General features: G+C 32.2%; 1 protein-coding gene across 1 annotated transcript in view; it reads right to left on the reverse strand.

Moving 5' to 3' along the window:
- Positions 1 to 3,121: 3,121 nt before the first annotated feature.
- The window catches only part of LOC126908955 (leucine-rich repeat-containing protein 24-like), a 44,110-nt gene continuing 34,491 nt past the window's right edge, over positions 3,122 to 12,740 (reverse strand). Inside the window, exon 2 of the mRNA XM_050691297.1 lies at positions 3,122 to 7,849. Coding sequence (XP_050547254.1) covers positions 5,531 to 7,783 — 2,253 coding nt within the window. The 5' untranslated portion in view covers positions 7,784 to 7,849 and the 3' untranslated portion in view covers positions 3,122 to 5,530. The remainder of the gene's footprint in view (positions 7,850 to 12,740) is intronic.

Below are 12,740 nucleotides of genomic sequence, written 5' to 3' on the forward strand. Positions count from 1 at the left end.
TCTCATGCAAATTTAGTTAGTGAAAATCGTTTCAGTATTTTGAGCGTTATGATTTTGGAGATATATAATTTTCATCAGTTGTAAACTATCAAATGAATTCATTAACTTCATAAAGATCTGAATTTGCCTAAAATTATTTTAGGTTTACTTTAGGACCTAAATAGGCCTCCCAAATTTATTTAAATGAGCTTTTATACAACTTTTGCTAAATGTTTAATTTATCTTCATTAACTTTAAACTTTTTAAAAATATTTTTTACATATTTGTGAGTTGGGCAAATTTAAATCAATTATCAATATAGTCCTACTATTCATCAAGATACTAAAAATTGTTTTTGATTTATTCCTGTGAAGTTAATACACTTGTACGTATCATAATTAATGTTCAAGTGTAGAAAGTGCATAAATAATCTTAGCAATTCAACACGGTAAGATTTATACCTCTATTATGTACCCTGAAGTTTTATGATCTTTCTGAACCCATTAACAACATGCAATCATTCTAAAGTAATAAACTTTTGTAATTCAAAAGTTTAAATGACTATGCATAATATGTACAATTAGGGATTGGTTACTATTTAGTATAAATTTCACTTACCGAAATCTATCCTTAGCTTGATCCTCTGAGCTTAATAAATTATTCAACTCGTATGTACTTGATGTTATGATATAGTTGCAATAAAAAAAGAAACATTTAGTAGTCAAAGAAAAAATGTTTATAAGATCATGGGGAATTAAATGAAATGTTTTTTCTGACGAGATTGTCAAATTCGTTTAATTCTTTTCATAAAAAATTTAAATAAGTACCTGAAATGAAAAAAACCGGTAGTACAGTGGAGTCGCAGCACAGTATGGAAGTGGCATAGTAGGGACAAGTATAGATGATATCTGACAGTGATTAAAATCATTATCATAAGAAACGCTTCAATGTAAATCTGTAGAAAGTGTTAATTTTAAGAAATTTGTGGATTATTTAAAAGTAAAATTAATTCATATTTCCTTCATTGTTCCTAATTAGGAGTTCTATGATTTATAAGTATGATATATGACTAAATATCTATTAAAACAATTCATCGTAGTATGAAATTGATATTTAATAATTTACTATTGTAATTTTTACGTAGAAATTATAAAAATTTTTAAAGTAGTTGTTACTCTTATTGCAAATATGTATAAAAATTGAAAAGGCTGATAAAAAATTTTTCATAAGTTAATTTGTTGTTAATGATGAATAAATAATCTACAAGGAATTTTCAACGGAATCAAAAATTTACTTTTCTTGAGCAATTTTTCGCGCTGATTTCAAAGTTACTATTATATAGTTTCTGTCGCCACTAATTTTTGATATTATTACTAATTTATTCAAAATCGAGTATTTACATATAAAAAAAAAAATAAAAATGAGTTGAACATTTTTTTTTAACTCAAAAAGAATTAAGGAAAATTGCAAAAAAATTATTGCCACAAGCAATGTTTTTTACTGAATTAGCAAACGTTTATCGCATTCGTTGTTTGATAAAATTGGTAATTTAAGATGATGTAAATGTTAAAGTTACTTTTTTCAACTTAAAAGAAAAAAAAAATGAAATAAGTTTAACTTTATATTCAATGTCAATTAGATTAATAATATTTATGAAAATCAGTGTACTCTTCTTATAAGGTACATTAAAATAATTTAATATACAATACCAAGAATTGTAACACAAAAATAGCATATTTTTGAATATGATAAACATATTTTCACTTTACTCGAAATTTTTTTTTAATAGTAAAGTTATTACATATGCTTTAATTTTAGATTAACTAAAAGTGTCAATATTTCCGGAACATTTTCCAAAATTAAGTTGAAAAAATTTAACTTGAGTGCAAAACTGGCTTTTTTGAATCCTTTCTGTATGTAGATCAAGAATCAGATTTTTAAAAAATTTATGTCAAATAAAAGAAATATTTAAGGTTCCAATATAAAAAAAGAATTGTTTTAATTTGTTCATTTTTCAATAAGTTATGGCAGTTTTAAGTATTAAAATATTTCATGTTAAACAGTGATTTTTAATATAAAAATTACATTTTTTGTTAAATTTGATGCCCAGTTTTCCATAGGAAAAAAGGTGTCGGGACAATTTTTTTTTTTACTATATTATTTGTTGTAAGCTTTAATTTAACATAAATATATAGTTCGGAGTATTTCCCGAATATTTTAAAGAGTTAAGTTTTACTTTTTACTCGTATTTTTAAATATTTGAAAATGGTAAATGATTCAAATTTAAAAAAAAAGTATGTTAAATAAAAGAATTAATTATAAAGTATTTATGAAAAAAAGAATTGTATCGATTCATACATTTTTAAAAAAGTTATAGTAATTTAAAGTTGAAAAAATAAAATATGAAATCGTAAATTTTAACAACAAAATTGCATGATTTTTAACTATGGTAACCATTTGCATATAGAAGATAAGTCGTCGAGACAAATTGTTTGTTTTGAACTTATTGTACATAATATAAGCTTTATTTTAACATATATTTGAAGCTCAGAGTATTTCCGGAACATTTTCAAAACCTAAGTTAAAAAATTATTGTGCAGAAATTGCTATTTTGAATCTTCCATGTAGGCAGGTAAAGGGTTATATTTTCAAAAAAATTATATCAAATGAAAGGAAAATATTTAAGGTTTTAATATACAAAAAAATTATTGTGATTCGTTCATTTTTCAACAAATTATGGCAATTTTTAGAAGATATCGAAATTTACCGATTTTAAAAATCAAAATTTTTGGGGGTATTTTCGTCATTAACGGAGAATATGAGAAAAATTTTTATTTTTCGAGGATAATGTCTTCAACTAGAAACGATTTGTGATATTTTGACGTATCGTTGAGAAAAATCGGTCCAATGAGTGCTGAGAAAAAGTAGTGATAGACACACAAACAAAAAAATACATACTTCATGGTAATATTAATACCTTCTCAGCTTCGTATCGATGCTAAAATTACTTATAATTATCACGATGGTCAATTTTCAATATGCTTCGTGTAAAACATCAAAAATAAATTTACACAAGTACGGGATTTATTAGTTAAATTACTTGGACAGGAAAAAATGTACAAAATTATTTGTAAATGTCTATTAGATTTTATTGATTTACCATAACGTATATATATATATATATATTTATATATATATTTAAAATTGTTATAATTAGCAATGTTTTTTGTATAAAACTCTATACACTATATAAAAGGTACTAGTGAACAACTATACAGTATTAATCACAATACGGTCCATCAACTCGTCTATGTAATAATATTAATGTTAAACCTATACAATGATTAATGATGTAACATAGTGTTTTTAAAATAATGTTATACATAACAATACATAATAATATTGAAAAAAATATTATGAGCTTTATATATCTTACTATTAAATGCGATATCAAGGATTTTTTTACAATATGAGTTATTATGCTAATGGTTTTTACGTGTAAATTAAATGTTATAATAATATCAAACTATTATCATATAATAGTTTTAATTGATTAATTTTGAGTGTAAAATGATACTATTTACCCTTGGGAATTGTGTTAACTTTAAAAATTTTATATTCCGTTCGCTTGGAATTTAAAATTTCATTGTTTAGGTTTTAAATGATATACGTGCGCATAGAAAAATGTCAAATAGTTAGGTTATTTACAATCAGCACAGGTCTCTTAAGACCGGTCAAAATTAAATTCCCATTTCTTGGAATTCGTGATAATAAGGTTCAGTCGTTTGCAATGGAATGTACTTTGCACTTTTTATTACATACAGGTCCGAAAGAGTTCTGTGAATAAAGTATTTTATTGTTACACCAATAAAATTGATACGTCTGACGTTAAACGGTCTGTAAAAAAAATAAATCTTTAACCGGTCTTTACTAATAGTTTCCAAAAAAGTAAATTGATAGGCCTACAATGTTTCATACTCATTTTTCTGGTCACTAGGCAAACATTTATTTTTTCCGGTTGATACTATTTAAATTAAAGTTAATAGCCGTCCCTGGTAACCAAAGAAGGAGAGAGACAAAAACAATGGCAGTATCGAATGAATATCAAATGTAAACAGTTACAACACATGGCCATCTTACGTTTTGTGTTACAGCTTAAAATAAAAAAAAAATTTGAATATCTTGAATGAATTATTGCAATGGATTTGGTGATATAAAAATTGCACCAGACATCATAAATTTCGATTCTTTTTTATTTTTATTTTATTCTCAAAAACATCTGCTGAATGCAACAGACACAATATTAATTTATGTAGCTAATATTATCCATGGTAGATTACCTAACTTAGGAAACTAAAATGGGTGTATAGATATAAATCATGCATCATATATGTATGTATACATGTTTTCATTTTATTAAAACTTTTGGGTTTTAATGCGGAAGTACGGTAACTGTAGAGCGAATGTTTTTTTTCTACAAACAAAAACTCAACTACGAATATCTCAAGTCCTGTTAAAGGGTCGATAATATTTAAAAAGGTTAACCGGAACAGGAAGAACCATAAAAAAATATTTACCTACTTCGAAAATCTCTTTGATGGACTATGATGTGTACTAACAAAGTTTTATGAATATACGGAAACATATATTTGTTTTATAGATTTTATCATGTTATTACACTGTATTTATTTATTTGCTATGGGACTGTTTTATTGTAATTTAAACGTTCTAAATTGTACACGAAATCAAAATCATTACTAATATAAGAGAAAATTGACGCACATGGGTTTTCTTATAATGATAATACTTTTAAGTTAACTTTTATTGAGTAAAATGATTTTTATTCATTGAGTTTCTATTACGACTTATAAACTTAATAAACATTTTTTTTTTTTATGAATTAAATGCATTGAACTGTAGGACGTTCTTTTCATAATATTTTCTATCAAAAAATATCTTGAAACAACATATATTTCTAAAATTTCTATCTCAAAAAAAAAAAAATAAATAATAATAGTAATAATAATAACAATAAATATAAGAAACGACCTTAAAATATTAATGGATGTCATATGTTACAAAAGTATTAGCAAAAATTCTTTTCCCGAGTTTTTCTTGGTATAACTGTTATACTTTTACTATTCAATTATTATTTTAATAATGTAATAAAATAAACAAAAGATTTTTGATTTCTTGATTTAAAAATTAACTCTTTTTTATTCACACTGACGGCTTTTTTAATACTGAAAATATTCGGTTGTTTGAAATACATTTTTTCTCTGGTGATAACCATCCATGTCAACTGCCATCTGATATAATTAATTAAAAATTTCCATTTAAATGATGTCAGCTGATATTTTATAACTTATTGATTGACATTTACAATACTGTTTTTATATAATTACAGCACCGCCGTAATGATTTCTTTATGCTTAGTTTTCTACTTTATACAGCTTATTACTATTATAACATTAGTGTACATTTTATAAAATTACAATAATTTGTATCGTACAAATTTATTGGTAACTAAAATCGTTAAAAATTTATTTGATTAGGAGTCGGGACCTTCGCCCACATAACCTTCGTCAGGACTTTCGGAATTGGCCGATTGTTTTTGAACGAACGTAACAGCTTTATGTTGTTCAGGTGGTCTACTGTTGAGAGGTGCCGCGGCGGGTAAAGACGAAGGTTGTTGTTTCATATGTTGAACAGATTGCATTTCTTCTTCAAGAGTTTGAGCAGAAGCATTGGACAATGATGGTGGCTGTTCGTAGTACGCGGCCGAAGCGGCCTCAGAGAAGTAGCTGTTCGGTCCAGCGGTAACGAAAGGGTATCCCTGTTGATTGTACCTCACGTTTGGTGGTTTGCACCTTAAGTGATTGTGATGATGATGATTCCTATGTTGCACAAGTACGAATTCGGCTTCTTGGCATGACCGGCCCTGTGGCTTAGCCGCGTTCCGCCGGTATGGTAATGTTCGGTATAATGCGGGTGGTGGTGGATAAGGTGAAATTTTCGGTAGACCGTAGTCCGGTGGATACGCCATAGCACCGACAGCTATAGGTATCTTCGGTAAGCCGTAGTCTGGTGGATACGGCCCACTAGTCATTAGCTTACTCGGTGAAAGCTGCTGAAAGTCGTACCCTTCGCTGACTGTGGTCATCATGGGGTACACATTATTCGGTGACCAATAATCTGTGTGGCAAACCGTGGACGGTTGAGTTAACGCTAGTTTATAGACTTCTCCAGTTGTTTCGCGATGGTGATTGCCATTGTCTTTCACTACCGTGGACGCGTCGCTTATAAGATCTGGATTGGCTTCTAAAGTATTACAGTTCGGAGAGGCCGATGGTTGATAAACGTCGTAACCGGCTACGTGAAGAACTTCTTGTACCTCGTAAGTAGGAGCTGGTAAATTGTTTGCTTCATATTCATATACACTTATGTCTTCGGTAGATGACAATTTGCCATCAGCTACCGAAGAAACGGTTAAATTGATGGAATCGGATTGTCTTATGTCCGAGGTCGATTTCGTTTCTTGAGAACCACTAGCTCCAGCAGATGAATTGGATTTACCACTTCTAGTGGTTTTTCGGCTCGAACACATAAACCGACAGCTAATTATACACACTACTGCTACGATGACAAAACAAAATACACCACCGGCTAACACGGCTACCATCATTAAAGGAACTGGAGCCGCTGGCGAATAAGAGCCTGCGACCTTTTCGGATGGCCCTTGAATCACACGCACCGTGAAGTTACAAGATGCTTGCCCCGCTCGATTTTCAGCTATACATGTAAAGGTACCGTTATGTCTCACGGTTACGTCCGGCACTAATAAATCTGCTGTGGTATCTGTTGTCACAGCTAATGCAGTATTGTTATTTATTGGACGTCCTTCTAGTAGCCAGGAGATAGTAGCAGTGACCTCGGGCGGATTTAATCGGCATGATAGTGTTAAGTTTTTTCCAACTTCCGTTTCTTGAAATGCGGGCGACCAAGACTTTGCGGTTGGAGCACAAGCTAACTCGTCTCGAGATAATTTCTTTATGACTAAGCCCCGTAGTCTTTCGGGGGAGTGACATGTAGATTCGACAGTTTGAGGTATGCTGTTATTGTTGAGCCAGCCATGAATATCAAGTAAGTTACAATCACACATCCAGGGATTATGATGTATCTCTATCCCATGTAATGACAGCGGCAACACTGGACCTCCATTAAAACTTTCCATTCGGACTATGCGGTTGTTGTCGAGTCGCAACCATTCGAGTTTGGAGAGACCATCAAAAGCTCCTGGTTCGATAGTTTCGAGTCGACAGCCACTTAGGTCCAATACCGTTAGATATGATAACCTTTTGAACGCGGCCGTTTTAATGGATGTAACGGTGTTGCCGCCAAATGCAAACTTCATTAGCGAAGGGTAGTCGTCAAATGATTTGCTAGGTATATCAGCTATTGCATTGTCGGACAAATCGAGTTCGACCAAATTAGATAAGCCTCGGAATGCACTTTCGTCCACGTACGTGATTAGACACCGTGCCACGAATATTTTTTGTAAGTTGGTCAAGCCTGCCGTCATGAAACGACCTCGAGGTAATGAATTTATCGGGTTACCTGACATATCCAGTACCTGTGTCCCTCCATCAATTCCTTCCGGAATTGTAGGCAAGCTTTTGTTTACGCATTCTACTGTCTGTTTGCCACCTTTCCATTTACACGAGCAGCTTAACGGACAGGCCGTCACTACAACTATAAATGATGTTGCAGCAACGGCCAACAGAATTTTCGTCCCTAATAACATAATCACATGGTGTTCAGCTGACAGATCGCACTTCTTCGGTCTCTCGTTTTCATTATTTTTCAATACCTGTTGACAAAAAAAAACAAAAAAATGTTTAGTAATTAAGTTTTAATTTTGTTTTGAACATAAATGTATTTATTTTATTAATGTATGTATTTAAAATTTTATTACACTAAATATAAAATTGAAACATGGAAATATTCCACTTTTCCATTTGATTATGCTAAGTATATTAGTTACAATAAAAATTAAGTATTTACCTACATTATTCACATTTATCGATTATAAGTAAAATAATTCTTAGTTAAAATTATTATTTTAAGTAGTATAAAATTAAAAAATAAATTTTAGGATTTATATTAAAATTATATATTTTATCTAAAAGGTTATTTATCAACATTACATTATGTTATGGCAATATTTTAATTGATTTATTTGCAATAGTATATAAAAACTGATTTAAAGGGATTACCGCTATTGATTCTATGTAAAGGATTCATTAATATCAATTTATGATGGAGATTCTCAGGGATTTTAACAAAAAAAATTGATACCCATTATTTTATTACACACCATTTTGTGATGAACTATACGATTAACTATACTTTAATAGTACCAAATAAGTCTTGTTAAAAATAAATACAACTTTTAGTCATCTTTAACAACATTTAATATAATTTTTGTTCACAAATATTATAATACCTTAATTAATAGTTAATAAAAAGTAAAATTTAATACTTTAAAATTCTTGGTTATATAAGTGTAGAATGAGAATTTATCATTCCACATAATGATAATTAATCACTAATAAAACAAAAAGAAAACTTTTTACTTAAAAAACTTATTAAAAAAATTAGGAAAGTAATAATGAATTATTTTACTTGGAAAATCAAAAAGGAGGAAATTTTAACTATATAAATTTTTTTTAATTTATAATCAGGAAATTTATGTGATAGATATTGATAGCTCTTGTCGATTAAGTTTGAATTTTAGCAATTACTTAAACAAATATTTATTACTAAGTTTTAAAATCAAATATCCATTTAAAATTATTTGAATTAATAAATACCATAGAAACTAGTAGGAGTAGATATAAAGTTTTTTTTAAATATAAGCTGTTGTGCATTCAGACAATATAAACATGTTAATGGTTTTTCTCGTAAATCCATTAAATGTTTTTCAACCAATGATTATAATTTATCGAGACAAGTCTGAATGACTTGGTGGTTTTGAACTTTTCTATAAACGACAAAAGTACTCACAAAACTCATTGGAGCATCCGCTTTTTTACAGATAAAAAGAAGTCGGCGCTAAGTGCATTTGAAACTAATCGGTTCCAAGAAAAATAATAATTCAATATGACGCCCGTTTTACAACATTTGAATTCAAATTACAGAGAAGTCAAATTTATTTGTATTTTACAGCGTTCGTTTCTAATGATGTTTTTATTTACAAAACGCCATTTTTCGCTGAGCATAACACTAAAGGCAAATGTATTCAGAATAAAATTTCTACGACCGAGACGCTGACAATGTTATTTTAATAGCAAGTAACCAAAGCAAATCGTGTGAAATCAAAAGAAACGATTTCCCGATGGAGCAGCACGCACGGCGACTAACGGCCATAGCTTTTGTGTTTCGGGCATTATGATATTATTAAGCACAAAGCATATGAAAAGCTTTTCGAAAAAGAAAACTATTTAACGCACATGTCGTACTAATAACTCTTATTAAATTATTCCGACGTTCAGGTATTAAAATCGGCCGTTGATACGGTAGGTAATAAAACGGTGCGGCATTAATATCGGGCCGTTGTGTTTATCGTGCCATTAATAACGCGCGTTATACCCCGTTCAGTTTGTATTGTAGTGTTTGTTCGATGATAATAAACAGATAACCATAAATCCGGTTAGCGGTTTCAAGGTATAAATGGTTTTTATTATGGCGAAGATTGAAAAATAATAATGACGATGCGATTGGATGACGCGGACCGAGCGAACGGCCTCGGCGCTTTTCTGAATCAATCGATGCCGGTCACCGGCGGCGAATCTAAAAGGTCCGCAAAACCGCCTATCTACAGGCACATAAATGAATTTCCCGACAGTAATGGAATTATAATATTACTCGATTATGGGCAACGTCTGTTGAATAATTATTTCGCCTCAGACAACGTTTAATTTCACATTGTTAGTGTGCGACATTAATTGAATTGCCGAACTGGACTACGTCGAGTTCCGCTTTTGCCAATAAAAATAACTTCCGCGTACGTCATTAATTAGTGACATTGCGCAGAGGAAAAGAAAGCAGCGTGTTTCGTGAAATTGCATGCAAAGAAAGGACATTTTTTGTAAAAAAATCAGCGTACCGTCTTTACGATTTCAACGCAGACGAGTCGAAAAAGAAGCGAAATCCTTTGAAATCGACCGAAGTAACGACAAAGAAACCACGAAAAATAAAAAAATGACTAGAAAATGATGAAACATTTTATTTTTTATTCGGGTCTGCATAGATGGCAAAGGATTTGCAATAATAAAAGAAGAATGTTACGACGGGTGTACGTGTATTATCTCAAATTATGTTTCTTTCGAAATATCGTGTACACACAGAGTTGTTTGTGTTGGAAGAGAGTAAGATGAAAGGTGCACTTTTAGCAGGGCCTTATAATTCGAGAGCGCACCGTCAGTTAAATGAGAAACACAACATTAATTCACAATGTGTTGATACAATCTAAAGCGAATAATAATAGTAACGTCTGTACGACAAATGAAAACATTAAAACGAGCGCTCGTTGAATTATGTCGAATTTCAAACAACAAGAAAATGAAACGCACGTCGACCCTGTTATTCTTATGATTATACAAATACACGACATGCTTTGTGCAGACGTTGTGCATTACGTGAAACAATAATGTCAACAATACAGAACGTAGTCGGTCGCTAACAAGTAATAACTATAAATAACCACCCCAGGGCAATATGACGTTAATCCACACGATATATTACTCGGAGGGTAATGTAGTGAGCTTTCGATACACGTGAACCATTTTTAGACTTTCGGCGCGCTGGTTTTCCGTCGACAATATCCGCGTGGAGTTTTCCGTTTTCACGCGCAACGCTTCTGCGGAGACCAGTTTTTCCATCGCAGTGAATCGCAAAGCTGTTGTAAAGTTTTCCAGCCTAAAATTAAAATTTAACATCAACTCCCTCGTCGTGTCCCAACGGGAACCTCCCGAAGCGATGAGTTATTTTTCCAAACACACTGTGCACACTGTTGGAAGTTGGTTTTTCAGTCGGACCATTAGCGCGTCTCGCGGACCGCTGTGGGGGTGCACCGCTTACGAAGTTAAGATACCAAGCGGAGTTTAAACAGGAGAAATCGTGCATGCGTTTATTTTGTTTCCTCCTCCTCACCGGATCATAATTTGAAACGTTTAAGCGGATTTCGGTTATCGGTGAATCGAGAAAATCGGCTTTAAAAAATAAATCTCACTACCACCCCCCAGACAACGGCGACGGGGTACTCATAAATAACGTTTATAAATCATGCAAACGAGAAGCGCGGCCGTTATCCTTTATGCTCGAACAAATGAAACGTCTGCATGTTACTTCGGAAAGATGATAGAATCGCATAAACGATCATGTTTACAGAATATGTGTGCCGACAACGAGCGTTGCCCCGTACAGGAAAAATACTTTTGCTCAGAATAACGACGACGATAACGAGAAAATCAACAGCGACGACAATAATTAGCCGCTGCCTTTGTGCCGGTCATGAGGAGGCAATGGGTTTTCGTACGTGTGTGTTCCAAACGATTTCACTGCGATGCGCTCGTAAATACAAACAACAAACATCGTCGGCGTTTAATTTGTACGTGAGCCCAACAAACTGGGCGACAGTGCAACGGCGCGTTTAACTTTATAAGTAAGAAAATAACGGAAATGAGTTTCATTGGCTTTTGAAAAGTTCAAGTTGTCTTCGTGAGAAGTTTGGTGGAAAAATGTTAATCATTGTTGTGCGGTGTATGCTGCTGCCATGGCGAACGCCGTCGACTGCAGAAACTTTCTCCGGTTTGTGATTTAATTCCACTTTTTCCCTCCCTCCGTCTGCGCCAACCAAGTTTTTCGACCGATCCTCCTCCGAAAAGCACGTGCCGACCGGGTTGTGCTGTCAGCCATGTCGCGGAAAAATATCTTCGCGCACAATACGTGTGTACGTTGTCTGTTACTCGCCTTTGCAATCGAATTCCGCTCTTTAATCGTTTCTGTCATGCCGTTTACCTTCAATAACACTGTTCGACATAGAGACCCGGCTGACAAATCGTATCCGTTTGATAACTTTTCATTTTTCTATAGCTCAACTCGGCACACTTTGTTATAGCACAAAACATGATGTATTTTCTGACAGATATCGTTTCACGTGCGACGGGAACATAATACCCATTTCACCGTCGGCAAATGTCGACCTATCTATTAATTTAGAATTCGTCATGTTTTCGATACGACCGGGGAAGTTTTCAATACACTGCAATAATAAAAAATGTTTCGACATCCTCTCGGATAGGATTTCGTTTTTAAATAATTATACTGCCAGGTTAAAAAATAGTTTTTCAATATTTTATTGTTTAAAAGTCTACTTCAATGTAATTAGTGTAGGCTCGAATATATATTTTTTTATGCGACCTTTAAAATCGCATCCTTTTTCGCTTGTTACGTTGTTTTATCATTAATTAATTAATAAACAACCCTCGCGGTAAATGTTTATGTGTGCAGTATTTTAATCCTCATAATTTACTTTTTGTTTTGAATTTCTTGACCGTTCGACTGACAACCATAACTTACTTAAGTTTCGTCGTTATTTTAATGGAAACCAGTAAATTAAAAGTTGCAAACTGATACTTTAATATAATATATTATAGCAGAGAGTATACGGGTCATGCAAACATGCACGTTCTACTGTC

Source organism: Daktulosphaira vitifoliae, unplaced genomic scaffold, assembly GCF_025091365.1.
Source record: "Daktulosphaira vitifoliae isolate Bord-2020 unplaced genomic scaffold, ASM2509136v1 Scaffold_53, whole genome shotgun sequence".
NCBI classification, from domain to species: domain Eukaryota; kingdom Metazoa; phylum Arthropoda; class Insecta; order Hemiptera; family Phylloxeridae; genus Daktulosphaira; species Daktulosphaira vitifoliae.